Raw genomic sequence first — 20,836 nt, 5'->3', positions numbered from 1 at the left:
TCCTGATGTACTTTGTGAAACAAAGTTTGATAAAGAAGCTGCATATAGTCTGTCTTATCTCTCAGTCATGAAATGGCATGTTTTTATGACTTTACAATTGCCCAATCTGACAGAGTTACGCTCAAAACAAAACAAAAAAAATGTAATTTGAATGTGACTTTTGCATTTCTTTGCAGTAAGAAAGGAATGTTCTTAACTTAAGATTTCCAAAATATACTTATGAATAATAATAATAAAACTCCCCAAGTATAAAGCACAAGTCAGGTTTGATTTTTACTAAACAACAAATGAAATGTATTGAAATTACACTTTCAAAGGGACTTGTTATGCTAATTTCAAATTCATTTTTTGAATTCTTGTGCTCTGCTAGCATAGCTGAACAGTTTAAAATAATCCTTATTTATCATATTGTGGACCTTGGTGCAATTCCCTAGTTTGTCCTCGGTTTAAAACAGCCAATTTAGTTAATTTCTAATGCTTAATTAAACTTTCTTCTGACAGTGACAGTGAGTATGCTGGCATTATAAGTCTCCTTAAAAAATTAAAGTTGTAAAACTACATAAAAAGTTCATGGACATGAAAGTCAAAATAATCTGTACTTGGAAATTTTACGTTGACCATGTAAAACCAGTGAAAAATTGGAGGTTTACGAACAAAAGAAAAATGGAAGTGCCAAACAGATATCACTGGAATCATTTGTGAAGAAGAGGAACGAAGCTTCCCTTGGGTGTGTTGGAGAATGTTGAGAAACAGGTGGGTGGAGTATCTCAAAACCTGATCTTATCTTTCCACGTTGCATTAAACATGAACATGCCTTATTCATGTCAGTGTTGGGCAATGTGGTTTCTTTCTATGTGTGATATAAAAGAAAAATGTTCTCAGGCTGGAACTGGACAACAAACAGTTTCAGATTAATTTTGAAACACAATGTGTGCCCATAGAAAAATAATTAAGAATTATGAGTCCTTACATGGATTATTTTGTGTGAGAAAAACACAATGTAAGCTGCGTACAAAAACATGTCATAGATCTCATTTAATCAGTACAGATAAGAAGCACAGTATGACAGCCTGATTCAAATACATATACAGAGTCTGCCTCAGAAATGGTTGTGTTAGTATTTCAGATAAGTGCATTAAAATTTGACACAGATACAATGAGAAGGTCAACATCAAGAAAACCGAAGGAAACACTTTCATTTCATGTCAAAAACAAAGAACAGTTCAGGTAGAACATTTAAAGACTATGTAAGCTGTCTCACTGTCTCCTGTGTAGTGGCCAGTGTTGGGCAAGTTACTTTGAAAAAGTAATTAATTATAGTTACTAGTTACTTCTTCAAAGAAGTAACTGAGTTAGTAATTGAGTTACAAGACTCTAAAAGTAATTAATTACTTGAAAAGTAACTATTGCGTTACTTAAAAAACTTTTTTTTTAACCCTCTGGGGTCCAGGGTATAATAGGCCATTTTTCACTACTTTTGATTTTCCCTCCACATTTCACTGTTAAAAACTATTTACTTTGCTTTGTTTGGTATCATCCTTTTCAGCACAATCTCACGTGTCTGAATTTATAGTTATGTTTTCATTTTGACATACTGTATTAACACAATTGATCTAAAATTAGACAAAAAACATAAAATTTGAGTAGAAAAAGTTATATTTTATGCTGTAACAACCACAAACATGTTTAATGAATTATATTTCATAACTTTAAATGCAAATATAAATTGCCAATTTTAAAATCATATGCACAGGTTTTGCAAACAAAGTTATTTGCAGCCATTTACCTTTTACCCTTTTTAAAATAATCATTTCAAACTATTTACAGAACAATCAGCTGTTCTGCATTCAATAAGATGCCACAAAAATTATTTGTGCCACTCCAAAAAATAATTTCTGTCCACTATAAAGGAGAACATCACAGCCTGACACCTGCAGACAGCAGTCGCCTCATTGTTTTGACACACAACACAAAACTATCCACAACACTACACACTAACTACACAAGACAACACATTAACTACACACTCCAAACATGCTAAACCTCACAAATCTCTCACATCTCAAAACTCGCTCTCTCTCTCTTTCTGCTCTCTCTCACTCTCTCTCTTGCCGTCACTCCTAAAACTTCCCCCTCTTCCTAAACAACCAAATGTCATGTTGCCATATTATTTTTTGATTGGTCAACATGGTGCATTTTTCCACCAACACGAAAGGGCTGGGGAGGGGGGTTTGGTCATAAGCAGAGAGTGCTTGCTAGCGCTGTCCTTAGACAGTAAACGTGATGAAACTATTGAGGAAAACACGGGTATATATTGTTTATCATGACTCTGGTTTTACGTGGCCTATCAACACAATTTAAAAACTGGTATATATCACCTTGTTGCTTTGTCATCTTGAAGTGATTGGCTTACCACGACTACTTTATTGTTCCTCAGCCAAACAGCAGCACTCAAGCCATTGTTTTGCCCCCTTAGCTCTGGGTGTTGTGCTAGAAAGTGATTGTCTGGCAGAAAGTGATTTCCATCCGCGGGAGCGCGCACAGCTTAAAGTTGTAGCGCCCAGATTACTTACGTAGTCAGTTACTTCCGTGCAACTGATATAAGGTGCGTAAACTGAACACAGCTTCAACCGTCTGTTTCTTGAAAAATAGTAACACGACCGCATTTTCTTGGTAACGGCATTGTAACGATACCGTTGTAACGATAGGAATAATAATTAGTTAGATTACTCGTTACTAGAGATGGACCGATCCGATATTACGTATCGGTATCGGTCCGATACTGACCTAAATTACTGGATCGGATATCGGAGAAAAATAAAAAATGTAATCCGATCCATTAAATATCACGAAAGCACCTCACAAAACTTGCAACACGCCGTAACTCACCTCAGGTTAGCACGTCGGAGCAGTATGCATCACGTGATAGAGCGGCTGTGGCATGCGGGACCTGTCAGTGGTCTGGATAGCATTTGGAGCTAGCAACCTGGCATTTCATCTCCGACAAAGTTATCCCGAGAGAAGTAAAGCAAGTGTGTAAGTCCATCTCTGAATGTTTGTAAAGCATTCCCACGTTAAGCTTAACGAGCGACTGCCTCTCGCTCTCCGGCTGCTACTTCAATCGTGAAACTGCTTAAATGATCAGCTGATCGGCTTTTCTGTAGCGAGTCTCTCTTGTTTGTTTTTGGCCCACTTTGCACCAGAAAGAGGAAACCAGCGGCTGAACAACAGCAGCACGTTTAAGCTTGATAAGCTGTTGTTAGAATTTATTTAATATTTCTTTCTACACCAGGATCTTTTTCTACACGCTGGTAACTGTGCAGGGGCGGATCTAGCAAAGTTTAGCCAGGGGGGCCGATGGGGCATTAACTGGGAAAAGGGGGCACAAAGACATACTTTTCTTTCTTATTCTCATTTAAAATGTCTAGCTTTTAATAAATAATTATCTGACACCCAAAGTTTTAATTTGATGTAAAACGAATAGAAGTCAATTACTGTATATAGTGACTATTAAGTCTAATATATATACCCTAGTAAGCTATAGTACTTTTTCCTTTGGGAAGGTACCATCTGTGCAGTCTGCAATTTTGTTGAAGAAAGATGTTGAATCTATTTAATATTTCTTGAAAAATAATTGATTTCTGTGCATTTTTTTTCACACTGCATCAAATTAAGGTTGATTACGTCGATTAAGCATCATGAGGTGGAGTGTGAGGGGTGGTTCCCTATTTTTTATTTATTTATTTTTGTTGTTGCTGGGAGTTGGAACCCTATTAGTTAGGTTGCTTAATATTTACGCTAAGTACTCTTTAAAATACCAGAATAGGGAGAATGGTGTAGGTCTAAGTTTATTAGATTGATCAGTATTGCTGAACTATGAAATATTTTTTTTGTATACAGGTATAACAGAATAGCTTTAGTGTAGTTGTTGTTTTAAACTTGAGTATGAACTTGCAGACTTGCAAAATGCAGCAAGATATTTTAAAAAACAGTTTTGTTGATTAAAAAACACTATATCGGATTCATATCGGTATCGGCAGATATCCAAATTTATGATATCGGTATCGGTATCGGACATAAAAAAGTGGTATCGTGCCATCTCTACTCGTTACTGAAAAAAAGTAACGCCGTTTCTTGTAACGCTGTAATTCCCATCACTGGTAGTGGCAGATCTAACCTGACATGTAAGATGTGGAAAAGCATAGATTGCAAAACCTGTATAATGAATAAAATGTTATTGGCATTTATTTCTTTTGTTTTTCTGTGTGAGTCCTAAATCATTGCCACAATAATGGGGACTAAAACTTGGAACAGGATGTGAATAAAAACATCAACATGGTCTAGAGCAGATCAGAGATGGGCAGTAACGCGTTACTTGTAACGCGTTACTGTAATCTGATTACTTTTTTCAAGTAACGAGTAAAGTAAGGGATTACTATTGCAAAATCGGTAATTAGATTACCGTTACTTTCCCGTAGGAACGCTGCGTTACTGCGTTACTAAAACCGTGATTATTTTTGCGAGAATGTCTCATGACAGTGACGTAAGCAAGTGCGAGGTTGGTGACAGCAGCTGTGTGCAGATCAACAATGGATAATATATCGAGTGCAGGAGAGAGTATGAGCGTGCAGCGTTTAAAGTGTGGAAGTACTGACCTTACTTTGAGTTTGATTCCATAAAAAGTGACAAAAACATTAGCGTCCATCGTGCGTGGGAAGAAAACTTCTTTTTACAGCGAAAAAAACCCCTAAACTTCCGAGCAAGCACCGAGTAGCTACGACGTGATGGGAAACTCACAGAGACACTCGCGCGGATTCTTCAACTGACCGCAGCACACCTACACCAGGGTAACCCTCCGCCTACCCTGCTCCTGCTTTACAGGTGAAAATAGAGCAAAAGGACCGCTGAGTCTTTGACTTTATTTATTTTCTGCTGTGTTTTACTTGCATCTGTTTGAAAGAGTGAGTGAAAACACAAAAAATATTTTATTTTATGTGCTGGAATGTGTAGAAAATAGGTTTAAATGTTAAACTAATTTATTCAAGTCAGAGAATGTTGCATATAATTAAATGTTTTGCTTGATGCATAAAGTTAAAAGATTAAAACTGATAAAACAAGTTAAAAAAAGAGACTTTTCCATTTGATTACATTTTGTATGATGGATTATGTAGAAAAAGTAGAATTGGGCTGAAAGATCTATCACTTTATCACCTCTTCAGGTTGTAAATCGTGTTTTTAAAAAGTAACTAAGTAACTAAGTAACTAAGTAATTAATTACTTTTGAAAATAAGTAATCAGTAAAGTAACGGGATTACTTTTTGGGGGGAGTAATCAGTAATTAGTTACTGATTACTTTTTTCAAGTAACTTGACCAACACTGGAGCAGATACACCAATTCTTACTGGAATTGAAGCATATTTATGCTCCCTTAGTCACAAGACTTTGCCACAGTGGATAGCTTTGCATTTGATTGTATTTTACACTGGATGCTCTTCCAGAACTCGAGGGATAAAGCCAGAGATCTTTTCAGTTATTAGTGAATGTGAAAACTACGCTTCAGTGAAACATAAATGTACTTTTCCATCTCTTATTCCCAGGAAAATAAGTATGGTTCACAGTCCAGAATGGATTCTTACTGAATGCCAAATGAAAATCAGTACAGTGAGCTCTTTCAGGGTTGGACTAACTCTCTAAGCAGTGGAAAGTGAACCCACCCCAACTTTCAATCCATACGCAGTTTCAGCACAGACACCTTTTTGATGATTCAAGAGACAAAACATAAACCAAAGAAATTACTAAATAGTCTGACATCATACAATATTAAGCAATTTTATTGCATAATCAGTGTTACATGTTTCAGTTACGTCTTTCTCATGCACAACTACATTCAACCATGAAAGTAAACTGCATGCCAAGACCTGACCTGAAAAGCATTCCCAGGGTGTTCAAGGTTTTCATTTATTTAGTTCGTCATCGGCTTAAGTTTCATGGAGGAGGTGTGCGCACAAAATAGTATAATTACTGTAGAACAGCCATTAGGCTCGGTCACTCAGGCACGGCTGGCTGCCGGCGGAGCTCACGGGCGCGTCACTGCAACTCCCCCTGGCTTCTGCTCATCTGGGACTCTCCTCAGCTCTTTCTGGGACAGTGGCGCGGCTGCCCCTCTGTTGGTCTTCCATGGTCTCTTGTGTTCTGGGGGCCTCTGGATGTCTGGAGTTTTGATCTCCTCCATACCTGCTTCATGCCCTGGAGGACGGGGCTGTGGCCCCCCCACACCCTCTAGCAGATCATTACATGAAGGAACCTTTTAAAAAACAAAAAACAAACGCGTCCATGCTCACAGGTGTACACACGGGTGATCACACCCACAAACTACACCCTTTTTGGCTCCTACCTCAAAGCACACTGTGTCCTGTTGATGTTATGTGCTGCACAATAATGTTTAACATTTAGTATTTACTGTCATATTCCCATTTATCATCGTGATGTTGTTTATTCTATTACTCTTGTTCTCTTCTGCTTGTTTTCTTTTTTCTTTCTCAGCAGGTGATCCAGGTGATTGATATATGCATTTTTTTTCTTTTTTTCTTTTTTTTTTTCTATTTCTGCTCATTCTGTTGGTTTTTGGTTTTTGCCCTTCTCCCCCGTCCCTCTTCTCAGCTGTTTCTCTTTCCCTCTTTCTTTCTCCCCTTCTTTCCCCCAGTCAAGTCTGTCCCATATTCAGTAAGTGAAAATAAAATAAATTTAAAAAAATTAAAATAAAAAAAAGAACAGCCATTAGTCAAATTAATGCCACTGTCATGTCACCTGATTTTATGAAGTCCCAATTTTGAAGCCTTGTCCAGAAAAACACAGTTATCTTAGCTTTCTGAAACTAGGCTTAATAACCAATCTCTCAGTTGCATATCACTAAAATTCATACTCCTTTTAGACTCTAATTAGAATCATCATTTAGAAAATGAACAATCTGTTGTATTTAATTAGAGATGGAACTAGCGAAAAAAAACCTGGATCAGCATGTTGCCTTATCCAGACTTATTATTTACACAAATTAGATAGCACTATAAAATACACTTAGGATATTCAGAAACGCGCTAATAATTCAAAGGAAACAGAATGTAATGCACTGCAGCATCATATTATCCTATGTGTGTGTTTGTGTGGGTGGCTTTTTGAACAGGGAGGAAATGGTTCATCTAGTTTGTGTAATGTAAACTGGGTGTGACAGCTGGTTTAAAATAAATCAGGGCTCAACCACCTGTCAGTGTGGTGCTGAGTCCCAGCCAGAGAGCTTCTCATTGTACCTGAACTGCTGTGGAAAGTCTAGAAAGATGACATCGGAGACCAAACAGTCAAGTAAGTACATTAACTTTTAGACATATATTAACTGAAGTTTATCATCATATCTTTAAGGGCTTAATGTATTCTGATTTAAATTAAATTGTTTGATTTAAATAATAACAGTTAAATAGTCTTGTCAATAGTCTTGGCATTTGACAAGAGTTTTAGAAAAGTTTGCACCTATTTCAAAGTTTTTATAGAGTTAAAATAAAATCGTGTTATACACTTAGTTTGCATGACCTCAGTTCTCCCAGTTTCTAGAAATCTTACTTGCAGGTGCTGGCAAATAGAAATGAATGCCTTACAACAACAGTCTTCAGAAAGTACATGCCAGAGAATGTTGTGTGAAAAGCTCACATTGACACATTAAACAGGATTTTTGCAGTTTATTCTCTTTACATACACGACAACATGCCTGTGGTCATCATGTGTCAGCCTGGAAATTCAAATATATGTTTTGCAAGTTGAAGTTAATCCAAAGTTTCAGATTCAGGCCAGTTTGGCAGAAAATTTAGTTCAGGAAATCTGGAACACCTTCTAAATTTGATCGATGCCCCCATAATCAGTTTGAGTTTCGTACTCAAGTGCCCATTACATCGACGTAAGAGCAGTTGTTTTTGAATCATGTATTAGATTGTTGTGGTTATGTTTGTTTTATTTTATTCGGAAGGCATCTATAAATAATCATAAATATCAAAATATTAGTGCGCGTGATGTTTTGCCTCCCATCCAGGACCACCTCCAATATGTGACACCCTCCATCAGATTGTTTTAGAACTATCAAAAGATAAACACATCGTCTTTGTGGGTTTCAATTGTGCAGTGCAGACAGATTTAAGGCAACTGAGATTCTAGAAGGAACAAAGTAACATTTAGCAGCTCTGGAAACTGAATTAAAGATCTAAAATTTTAAGATATCAACGAGACTGTGTTAGAAATATAAATATGAACTTATGCAAACTTGTAGGCACTGCAAAAAAAATGTATGTGAAAATATTTAGAAAGTGTTCACAGACTGACTTTAATGTCACAGACAGCCAAAACTTTCTATAGATATTAAGGAGAGGTCCCTTAAATGCATTCCCTCTCTCAGGTGTTTCAGTGTGTATTTCAGGCCAACCTTCATGTATGTTTAGTAAAAAAAAATGTGTATAAATTTATCTACCCAAGGGGAGAACTCTACATGCTATAGATTTATAAGTTTAATAAATCTAAAGAAAGTTTATAGTTTTGGGGGTTTTTTCTTACTGTACACCCTTGTTAAAAATGTGAGTAATAGTGACAAAATGTAGACAGTTAACTACAATATGAAAGCAGGTGTGTGCATTTTTCCCTCCCTCACACACACCCAAACCAAACTCACCCACCACGAAATCTAAAAAACTTCATCTCTCCTAACAAAAAGTTATAAATTCACTTTTCATTTCAAACACACTGAGAACCTGTTCAATCTTGTTTCCTAACATTAAAATTAAAAGTTTGACTGTGAAAAGTACTTCTCATATCAATATAGAAAAAGACAAAGTGTTAAGATAGTCTCTCCAAACCTCACTATTTTGTGCTTAAGTGTTTTTATGAATTGTGTCTCAGTTTTCCATGTTACTTGTCAGTGCAGTGCTTTTCTATGGATTCACCTGTTCTCCTGAACATACCCGTAGGCCTTAAATGTGAGGTTTGTGTTTTGTTTTGTTTTTATTACCATGCTGTTGGGGTTTGGTCGAGACACGAGCATTGTGTTCATCACTGATTCTGCCCTGTTGAGGCATGCCCAATCCATGCATATTTTTCCTGACATGTAACTTCAACTTTGTGACGTTTGGATGACTCTCATGACAGTGTTTAAATAGTTTTATCTCCACCCTGCCTTGCCCTGGGTTCCTGTCACCAAATTGCTAGATAGAATTGAGACTTTTGACAAGCTGAGGCAGTTTTTTGAGGTGAATCGAGGTCACTAAAATCTTCATCTATTTTAGCATGGAGAAGGTATCGGTGTAGCAAGCTTAAAGCCTTTTGCATCCTTCAGTTGCAAATCTTTCCAGGAAACCAAGTTAAAATGTATCAGGAGATGACAGATATTGGTCTTTTTCTTTTCTTTTTTGTTTGTTTGTTTTTTAAAGTGTCATGCCATTAAAAATAAGTTTATTAAAATAAAGACTTCACTTTGTGACCTGACTTTCAGATATTTTTGTTCACAGTTAACATTTCTATATTTTATTTTACATTTCTTGCAGTTTTTAAAGGAGTGAATCTCAACTGTGAGACAAACAACACAGAACATGGCACCAAAAAAATCTCAAAGGATCAGCTGATTGTGAGGCGAGGCCAGCGGTTCACCGTGAAAGTTGAACTGACACAGCCGTTCAACCCCAATCTTTACCCGCTCACCTTTACAGCAGTAACAGGTTGGTCCACCATTAAATGATGTTTTTTTGTTTGTTTTTTTGTAAAAAATGCAAACATATTGTATGTAAACCCTCCCAAGTTAAATCCTTATAATAAAAAATATGTCCAAAGTGTACAGAAGATGCTGTTTGATGGGCGCTGAACAAACATTTACTGACCCAAAGCTGTTGACTAGGGCTGTCACCGTTAATCACCGTCAATTAATGCCAACACCACGTTAACTCGGCATATCTCCGTTAACGGGTTAATGCGGATCACCCTTTGTGTTGGGCTGGACTGCGTCAACGGGTTAGCGCGGGTAGCTTGATTAACGTATTAGCGCAGTGTTGGCGAGTAACGGAATACATGTACAAGCGTTGCGTATTTAAAATACAAAATATGAGTAACTGTATTCTGTTACAGTTACCGTTTAAAAAGGTAGTGTTACTCTGTTGAAATAAATGGATTACACGGCGGTCTTTTCCTGTTTCATATGTTAGGCTATGCCCTCTCTGTCCTTGGTAATTCCACGCCAGTGGAAACCCAAACAAAACACGCATTAAAAGGCTCTAATGTCTGTGTCTCAATCTCGCGGCCCATGTCACCTCTACTTGCTATAATGATGTGACGAAATATTTTTTTTAATTATTGTTCAAAAATTATTTAATATAAAGGCAATAGGCACAGTGTTACAGGCATAGGCCTAAACAATGTAGCTTCATGGGCAGTATTGGCCAGTTGTAAGTAAGTTATTAAGACTCTACTCTACTCTGTGTTCGTGTTTTCCTCCGAAACAACAAATTCCGTTGGAGCGGCCTTTCAACGCCTCTCTCTGTCTCTCGCTAGCAAAGTCGACCCAGACAACAAAGTAAAGCTAGTTTTCGGCTATGAACTCGACACGGAACCTGACGTATTAGCCAGAGGACCTGTTTTATATACACGAAAAACAGTTTTCTATACGAGATCGTTGCAAAAAGCGCAGCCTTACCTAATGTCCACCCTACTGTTACTCATTTTATATTAAGATTTAAAAATCTAGTTGCTATTGGTATGGCGAGTAACCTTCAGTAATAGTAATAAATCACACAGCAATAGTACATTCATGTAGTTGTAAAAAGCATGATAATATATTAAGAAATCCAAAGTATTTAGAATACGTTACTCCCATTGAGTAATGTAAAGGAATACGTTACAAAATACATTTTGGGGCATGTATTCTGTAATCTGTAGTGGAATACATTTTAATAGTAACCTTCCCAACACTGGCAGCCCCACACAGAGGGTGATCCGCGTTAACTCGTTAATGGGGATATGCTGTGTTAATGTGGATTTGGCGTTAACATCATTTTAACGCGATTAACGCTGACAGCCCTAGTTGGGACTCAAAGCAAAAACCTCCAAGCCCATTGAAGGCACCCTTTTTGAGCTTTGGAAAGGTTTTGATCCAGGAGAAAGTCAGTCTGAGGAATTGATAGCTGCAAACTGTGCATGTTTGGTTTATATAATTTGAATTTATATTTTTTAAATTTAAATATTTAGTTTGCAGTTGTGACACTTTATAGTAAATAAAAGAGATGTTTGAATATTGATTTCCATGTATCAACAGGAGTTTGTTTATGTTTGCTTACTTTTGTTTTCTTGGTTTTTTTGTTGCTGTTATTTTTATTATTGACATTAACATTTTTGAAAGATCTGTATGGATACATATGAAGAATTTTGTGAAAATCAATACAAAATATAAATTTAAATAATAAATAACAGCTACATGTGGTTAAGTGTAGTTTAAAAAGAGGACCCAAACACAGGAACCAGAATCAGGTATTCCCAACAAAAAGCAGGTTTTACTAATGAGCTGATGGAATTTAAAAAAAAACAACTAATTGGGCAATCAGGAGAAATAATATCAGGTGAAACCCATGAGGGTGTGGCAAAAATTGAAAGGGTGAGGAAAAAGCCAGACATGACACATAAGTGAAAGGCTAAATAAACTAAGCTTTACTTAAAGGTGTTTTGCCAGTTAGCACAGTTGGATATGACCACTGTTTGTCTTTTAAACTATCTTTCAGCCTTCTGTTGCAATCAAATTCAAAATGAGCATTGGGTACTGTGAAAAAGTCTTGAGCCACTCCTGGGAAATACAGCAATGAAATGAAAATTTTTACAATTCTGAGTTTGAAAATCAGTATTCGGTATGGCCACCTCTGTTCCTCGATGCAGCCTGAACTCTATTAGGCAAGCCTTCTTGTAGTTTTAAGTAGCTTTCAATGATTGTTTTTTAAAGGTTGGCTGTCATTTATTCTATTCTCCATCAAAATGGGACAGTCTATTAATTTTGTTCTATTATGTGTTTTTCTATGAAGATATACTTTTTCTGCATTGACAGTGTGTTTGGGAACATTTTCATGCAGTAAAATTTTGTCATTTGCCCTGTGTTGACTACTGGAAATGATTCAGGTGTAACTCACACTGGTTAATGATGTCTGTCTTTCATGTACACTCTGTAGTTACAGAGTATTGTATTGTTGGTACTGTATTGTCACATCTATGATCTCTGTGAATCCTCTCTGCAGGAGAAAATCCATCTGAGGACCTGGGAACAAAGTCATGCTTTGGTATGCCAGACAGAATCCAGCGTTCGCCATCAGCAAAGGCAGTGTGGAAAGTGGAGCTAGAGAAGGGATCCAACCCACCAACAGGCTCCTTGAATTTGACCATTACCCCCCCAGCTGACACTCCAATCGGAAAGTACAACTTAACCGCCAGACATAGGGATGAGGAAACGTTGTTGGCAGAACTGGTTGTGCTCTTCAATCCCTGGTGTTCTGGTAAGTTATCTTTCTATCTGCCGACCTGTTTTCCAGGCTCTCCAGCACTGTTCATCTGTTGCTGTTGTTTTCCTTAAAACCACTATTATCCATCCATTAATCCGTCTGTCTCATGTGGTTATCCCTATTCCCGCCTCTGTAGATGATTCAGTGTTTATGCAGGATGAGAAAGAGAGACAGGAGTTTGTGATGAATGAACGTGGTATAATCTACAAAGGAAGTGGGAACTACATCACATCTATTAACTGGGACTTTGGGCAGGTACAAACACACACACACTGTGTAGGCTTAGTGGATTTGTGATTCTAGGTTTGATAAATCAAAACCGAAAAGTACCACATTAATCATGTTTTTACCAATCAGTCTTTTATTCTAAGAGTTCTATTGTTCAGTATGGTAGAGGCGCAAAAAAGATGGTCACTGTTAATGGCTTGTAGGTGTAACTCCTTAATCGGAGAGACATATATTTATATGGTGTGAGACTACTGTAGATCATTATTAACATGCTATTATGAAGTATAGAGTAGTGACATTTTTAGATATTAGCTGCTTCAAGTTAATATTTTACTTTAGAATTAATTAGTTAATGTAAATGCTTCGATTATTTTTGACTCTGCCATTAAGTACGAATAACCTACAGCACTGTAGTTTAAGATAAGCTGCTCTCTTCCTGTCTAGTTTGAAGAGGACATGATGAAGATTTGTCTTAAGATGTTGGATGTCAACCCCAAACACCTGGCAAATGCAGCTAATGACGTTTCTGCTCGCTGTAACCCCATCTACGTCAGCCGTGTGGTCAGCGCCATGGTAGGATATTTATGTATATACATGTGTTTTGGACAGATGTACTGTATTTGCACTGCAAGTTTCACCAAGAAGGTAATTTAAAGCATTTTACATAACGTTTAAAAGGCATCATAAACAAAATAACACATTAATTATAAAGCATTACTATAAAGCATTAATTAACAAAACCTTTTGTTAATTAATGCTTTATAGTAATTTTGAGGGGAGCCAAAGCTCACTCACTCACTCACCTTTGTTTTCCTGTTTTGCTCCAGATCAACAGTATGGATGACTGTGGTGTCCTGGAGGGACGGTGGTCAGCTCCATTCTGGGGTGGAACTATACCCTCTCACTGGTCTGGCAGCTATCCCATCCTCAAGCGTTGGTATAACATCGGCTGCCACCCAGTCAAATATGGACAGTGCTGGGTATTTGCAGGAGTGATGTGTTCAGGTACTGGCTAACTCTGCAAGTCCTCACTTACATACAGTATCTATTTAGGTGGGTAATATGAATACATACCTAAATATCTGTTATATATACAGTATGTGTTTAGGCAAGTGAAATGAGAAATAAGAAATAAGCTGCCTTATATTGCAGGTGCTTTAGTTTACATACATTATCAACTTTGCTGGGTATACCTTTTTATTCATCCAAATATTTAATCAGCCAATCACAGGGCAACAACTCAAAAACTTAATGGCCTATAGACATGGCGAAGGTGCTCTGCGATAGACTGGCAACCTTCACAGGGTGTACCCTGCCTCTCACTCTATGGCAGGTGGGGTAGGCTCCAGCCCCCCTGCGACCCTGAATCAGATAAGCAAAGGAGAAAGGATGGCTGGATGGACATGGTAAGGAAGACCTGCTAAAGTTCAAACTGCATCAGAATTGGGGAGAAAGGTTGTATCACCTGGATGACTGAGAACCTTCACATTTAAGTGACTTTAAATGTTACGTGGTTGATCCTACCAGTCGGCTGGTCTGAGTATTTCAAAAACTGCTGATCTACTGGAATGTTTTTTCACAAACATTTCTAAGGTTTAAAGTCCTTAAAAGAGAAACTCAATAAGCAGCAGTTCTCTGGGTGAAAATGCCTTGTTGATAGTCGTCAGAGGATAATGGCTTCAAGCTAATAACAGGGAAAAAATAACTCAAATAACCACTCACTACAATACAACTATGCAGAGACCTAAAGTGTAGAAACTATAAGTATAACATAAGCAGAAAACCATAAAGAGAACTAGACCCATGAGCAACAATAAATCAAGGAATATTAATTAAACCTGAAACACATGCGATATGACATCTGTCCTCATTTGTATCAACGGTTCTGCCTGGTACTTGTGGAGCGATGGTGTCTGGGATATTTTCTTTGCAGACTTTGTCCAATTTACCAACTGAGCATCATTTAAATGCCACAGCCTACCTGAGGGTAGCCACTGACCATGTCCCTTGCTATATGACCACCGTCGATTAGAACAGTTCTGAATTTCTGAGGAATGTCTCTGTCATTTTGTTGAATATATGTATGAAGAATAAAGGCAATTGTGGAGGCAAAAGGGTCCTAGCAAGGTATATGTACCAAAGTCTCAAGTTTGTTTACAATTGCCAATTTTCTAGTGTTAATATAGGATTACACTAAAAGTCTGGTGAGCCATAGCTTTAGTGGTTTACTGATTTGTCTTTTCCTTATAACTTTCCATCACTAGGCCAGTGCAACAACATTTAACAATAAGATGCTAAACTAATGTACAATTTGACAAATATCACATTTTTAAAAAATCTGTTTTTTTAATGTTTGTATTTCCAGTAATGCGTCTGCTGGGCATCCCATGCCGTGTGGTCACCAATTACCAGTCAGCTCACGACAGCAACAAGAATCTGATCATTGATGTGTACCATGCTGACTATGGAGTGAGAGAGAAAGAGACCAAGGACAGTGTCTGGTAAGATGACACAAGCTCATATGGCTTATATTGAGAAAGCAAACAGAGAGAGATACAGATCAGAACTAAATTCTGTGGTAAAGAGTTGAACAGTTCCTTTGTACACACACACACACACACACACACACACACACACACACACACACACACACACAGAGGGAGAGAGAGAGTTTCCCTGAGCATTGTACAGTCTTAATTTCTCACAGAACTAAATAAGGTTAATTTAAAAAACAGAGAGGCACTATATACAACAAACTATAATTTATCCAATTTTCAGTGGTTTTGGAAAAACAAACACCAGAAACGCTATAGAGCTACAGGGTTGACTTTCAAAAGGTTTTGCTGTTTTTTTCTGTTTTATTAGTACTCAACCACCATCTTGTTCTTGATATGTCAGACTGCATAAAAGAGGACAAATGAAATTGTGTCCAAAAGTCTAAAAGGCTTTTAATCTTGACTGTGGTTTTACAAAGTATGTCTTGTGTGCTTTGGGAGTGGTGACTTTGTCTGGAAGCTTTTAATCTGTCAATAGAAAGAATGTCCTTAGTGTGATTTATGGTGCCATTTCTCAAGCTTAGGGTAGGGTTGGGTGTTTACCTTACAATATAAAGTTCCTTGATTCAACTGTTGTTGTGATTTGGTGCTATATAAATACAATTCAATTGAATTGAAGTGAATCACCCAGCCTTCTTTGCCATGTTCTCGAGTTTTTAAAGCCACTGTTGTGTTTCCACTGACTCCAACATCCGAATTTTGTGTCATGTTTATGTTTCAGGAACTATCATGTCTGGTTAGAGTGCTGGATGAGGCGAACTGACCTGGGAAAAGATGGTAAATATGACGGCTGGCAAGTTCTGGATCCAACGCCACAGGAGAAGAGCGATGGTATGAACTCTTGTCTCCTCAGATTTTCTTCCTTTGTCTAATGACTTTTCTTTTCCTACTTTAACTATTCATTTTTTGCCAGTAAATATACCAACAATTTTTAAGTATTGTTTTTGAATGTGATATTCGATTGTGTGATTTCTTTTCATCTAGTGCTGTTAGTGATGGCAGCTCCATGGTTAGAAAGTTCCATATTTAGTGCCATGAAGTTAGAATAAAAACTACTCTGTATTAGTAAAGCATGTTTCTTTATTTAATGTTCATCTGATGGCTTTTCTTGCTTGTCCTTTTGCAGGTGCATACTGCTGCGGTCCAGCCTCAGTCAAAGCCATCCTGAATGGAGAAACCGATCTAAAATATGATGCCCCATTTGTTTATGCTATGGTCAATGCTGACTGCATTGACTGGCTGGTTAGTGAACAGAGCTGTACTATATAAATCCACAAATAACATAGTTAGCAGCACCAAAAGAGGAGCAGCCTTTAGTATAATAGCAATATTTATTATTTCAAATTTTGGTTTCTATCGTGTTTCTTTCTTTGTGTCCTGGCAGTGTAAAGCTGATGGCACAATGGTGAATATTTTCTCTGACACCAAGAGAATCGGACAGAATATCTCCACCAAGGCTGTTGGCTCCAACACAAGGCTGGACATCACAGACAGCTACAAGTACAAGGAAGGTGGGTTCACCTAAAAGACGTGTTTCTTGAAGACTTAAATGGAGAATTTTGTTCTTTACCATCCTGATATTATGAAAGTAGATCTCACAAGGGACATGACACTGGTAATGATTTGTCAGTCAGAAGTTACCACTGTTATACCACCCCTATTTATAAAATGAGCATTTTGATGTGTCACATAAATCCTGAAATGAGCATGTGAGACCAAAATGTTAATTAAGGTCACAGATCAACAGAGTGGTAGTGTAAAAAAAAAATTGTCCTTTATTTATCCAGGTAAAAAATCTCATTGAGATTAAAAATCTAATTTCCAAGAGAGACCTGGCATCATGGCAACAAAAATTAAAATTCATGAACAGAACAGGATGTTGCATCCGCCTTTTTATATACAGTCCATTGTGCTAAGTTAGGCTGTCTTTGGTTCTTTGAATGACAGATAGTATTCGGTTAAAAAAAAAACTATATAAACCTTGTTTTAACGGTTCACTAGCGATCTGCAAAGAGATTACAAATAAAAATGGGTTTGGTGACTGTGTTCTCTGTTTTCTGATACTAATAAGAAGGTTAAATAAAACCTTTTGGTCAAGACATAGTAGAAATTCTTTAACAAAATTAATTTTCACTCTCACTCTAAAACTTTCCACTCTTACAGGGTCTAATGAGGAGAGAACTGTATTTAGATATGCCCTCACCAGAGATTACTCCAGAGATGAAGAGGAAAAGAACAATAGAGGGACAAATAATCCAATCCAGAATGGAGGAACAACAAGTGGAACTGGGATTGGAGGAACAACAAATGGAACTGGGAATGGAGGAACAACAAATGGAACTGGGAATGGAGGGAGGGGAGGGAACAACACAGAGACTACAAATAATACAAATGACAGCATCCTTCCACTTCCACAAATATCCATGCGAATTGAAGAGGTACATCTCAGTTCCTTATATATGTTTTTATTTTTAGAGCTATTCAAGTAGATCTTAAATATATTTTAGTATTTACCTTTATCTTTGTTGTGTGAATTTCTGTCTACTTTTTACGAATGTAGCAGTGACCTTTTTTCCACTGTTAACATTTTTTCTATTAACAAAAAAATAAGAACTCCCAGAAATACATACGAACAGGGTCAGTGTCAAAAATCTGAGTTTCTCCTCACTGTGCCGCCTGCGTAAATCCCAACAGTACTTTAGGCATTGAGGCAACTGTTGTTGTGATTTGGCGCTGTATAAATAAAATTGAATTGAATTTGTGGTGCTGCAGGTATCCAAGCCAATGGACGGTCAGGACGTGAGTCTGAAGCTGGTGCTGAACAGTGTGAGCCGCACTGCCAGGCCTGTGTCCATCAATATCAGCGTCCAGGCCATGAGATACAATGGCTCACCGTTTGAAAACATCCAGACTGAGACAAATGAAGAGACACTGCAGCCTGGGAAAGGTGGGTAAATTGCTGAGGAGTTTCTCACAAGTGTTTTTATTTATTTGTCCTGGTGGGGGGACTGCAACAACTATAATTGTCTCTCACTCCCTCTGTCTGCTCCAGATCTGTCCATTCCTATCTTGGTCCCCTTCTTGGTGTACCACAAACACATGGTAGGCTCTGACAGCATGAAGATTTCAGCTGTAGTCACAGATAAGCTGGAGCCAGGAAATGTATACCTAGCAGTGAATGATGTCATTCTGTTGAATCCTCCTATGTCCATCACAGTGAGTAAAAAACTACCATCTCTGTGTCTCCTTAATCATTATGTTGCTTTGTTCGAAGTAACTGTCACATTAGCTGACTGCTGTTGATTGTTGATAAAATAATATATTATACTTAATATATACATACTCCTCTAAATACTCTTATAATATAATTATATTTAACTATGTTATATGCCTTTAAATAAATATAGAATATAATTTCTAATATATATATATATATATATATATATATATATATATATATATATATATATATATATATATGTGTGTATATATATGTATGTATATGTGTCTATGTGTATGCACGTGTATATATATATATATATATAAAACTAAAGTCTGCAACTATGCCAGCATCTATTCAGGCTGTTCTTGGCCAAAGGAGGACTTTGAGCAAATAATGCTTCAGCTGACATGTTTCTTTTTGTTTTTTTGTTGTTGTTTTTGTTCACAAGTGCGTTAGATGCATAAAAGCTTGCTAAAGTAGCACAAAACAAATAAATAAAATAACTAGCTATAAGTTGGTATAGCTCAAACTGAGCCTGACCTATATAGATGATGAGTCAGTTCCTATTTATACAGTTCATCTTCAGCAGCTTTGGTCTCTATACCAAATTTTGTGTTTGTCCATTAAGGATTGAAATGTGACTCCTGTATCTGTAATTTTATATGATGTGGGCTATCATGTTTATTTTTCATGCATTGCTAATGGTAAAAAAAGAGGCTGGATAAACTGAAGGTATAATTTGTAGTTTATATTTTCAAGCAGGTTGGAATCAAAACTGGACATGCAAAGATTTTTACATTGTTTTACTGACTAATAAGTAAACAGTGAGATTTTTGTTTTTCAGGTTAATGGTCCAGTGAGACTGAACCAAAGGACAGTTGCTGAAGTAGTTTTCATGAACCCAATCAACAAGATGCTGACGGACTGCACTCTGACTATCTCTGGAAGTGGTCTAGTGGATGGGGAGGAAACATGCATGTATGTGTGAAAGATCTGCTACCTTAATTATTTATTTTGAGCCAAGAGGGAAAGGCAGTAAAAATACTGACTGTGTGAGTGAATGGGTCAATGCTCTATCATTAAGACAGGAAAATCTAGAATTTAATTTTTATTCTTTCTCCTGCAGCCTCTGGAAGTGTTTAAGGGTCTGAGAGTAACATGAAGATTAAATATAAAAACAGAATGGTAAATGGACTGGTTCTTATATAGCGCTTTTCCACTCTTCTGAGCACTCAAAGCGCTTTACACAACTTGTGCATTCACCCATTCGCACAAGCACAACTGACATTCACACACATTCATACTCCGATGAATGCATCGGAGAGCAATTTCGGGTTAGTATCTTGCCCAAGGATATTTGGCATGCAGACTAGGGGAAGCCGGGAATCGAACCACCAACCTTCCGATCAGTAGATGACCTGCTCTACCACCTGAGCTACAGCCACCCAAATTTGATTTCACAAGTACAAATGGGTTGCTTGTCTCTCTAATATTGATAAAAACCTGCTCTGGAGCGGTTTAGGTCTGCAGCATAAGTTACATAACTATAAACAACAGTGAGAAGCAAACCACCTTTATAACGCTGAAAAACAAGTGTTAGCTCTGACGTTACCTGAATAAGCCCAAATCCTGCTTCATAGTACAGGCCTCAGGACTTTCTAAAGAACGTAGCCCCAGCAAAATCCCTTGAAGGAATAATGATAAGAGGGTCATCTCTTTGTAAAAGTCTTTTCCGCAGTCTGAAGTTTTCAGATTTTACCATATCTCAACATTATTTGGATGTCTGGCAAAGTTGTCTTTTCAACAGGCTTCTAGCGAGTTGTTACTGTGTATAAAATGTTATGTCAAATCCACAAACTAAACATCAACCTTAACAGTTCTGTATTACTCTTATGTTTCCCACAGACTTCCAAATCTGAGGCCAAGCAACAGGATACGTATCCAGTTGCCCTTTTTTCCCAAGAAGACCGGAAAGAAAACTCTCATGGCTGACTTTGACTGCTCCTCCTTCAGAGACCTCAAGTGCACCTGCACTTTTGATGTTCTACCATAAAACCTACCAGTTTATTTCAGGCTTTTCATTCATTCATTCATTTTTACACAACTCTGTGTGTGTATATATATATATATATATATATATATATATATATATATATATATATATATATATATATATATATATATATATATATATATATATATATATATATATAAACTTTTGAGGTTGCTTTAAAAAGCAACCTTTGTGGGATAAGAGATAATAGTTTTCTATGTAT

General features: G+C 37.2%; 1 protein-coding gene across 1 annotated transcript; it reads left to right on the top strand.

Annotated features, from left to right (window-relative positions):
- The first annotated feature begins 7,215 nt into the window (after positions 1–7,215).
- Positions 7,216–20,659, top strand: LOC113022179 (protein-glutamine gamma-glutamyltransferase E-like). Its single transcript, XM_026167315.1, has 15 exons — positions 7,216–7,356; positions 9,573–9,743; positions 12,294–12,548; positions 12,691–12,809; positions 13,227–13,355; positions 13,610–13,787; positions 15,148–15,283; positions 16,059–16,168; positions 16,464–16,579; positions 16,722–16,848; positions 17,501–17,775; positions 18,110–18,284; positions 18,390–18,553; positions 19,405–19,538; positions 20,466–20,659. Exons 1-15 carry the CDS (start codon positions 7,332–7,334, stop codon positions 20,611–20,613), a joined length of 2,262 nt encoding a protein of 753 aa, XP_026023100.1. The 5' UTR covers positions 7,216–7,331; the 3' UTR covers positions 20,614–20,659.
- Positions 20,660–20,836: the final 177 nt, after the last annotated feature.

The sequence above is a fragment of the Astatotilapia calliptera genome, chromosome 5, assembly GCF_900246225.1.
Source record: "Astatotilapia calliptera chromosome 5, fAstCal1.2, whole genome shotgun sequence".
NCBI lineage: Eukaryota > Metazoa > Chordata > Actinopteri > Cichliformes > Cichlidae > Astatotilapia > Astatotilapia calliptera.
Note: the sequence above shows the minus strand (reverse complement) of the source record. Positions and strands in the feature narration are given on the sequence as shown.

Bases quoted from the DNA above. Each gene is read 5' to 3' on its own strand.
- LOC113022179 (XM_026167315.1), top strand. From the start codon at position 7,332: ATGACATCGGAGACCAAACAGTCAA. The intron at 9,744-12,293 runs GTTGGTCCACCA...TCCTCTCTGCAG, and splicing joins CACCTTTACAGCAGTAACAG to GAGAAAATCCATCTGAGGAC. The intron at 19,539-20,465 runs GTATGTGTGAAA...TGTTTCCCACAG, and splicing joins GATGGGGAGGAAACATGCAT to ACTTCCAAATCTGAGGCCAA.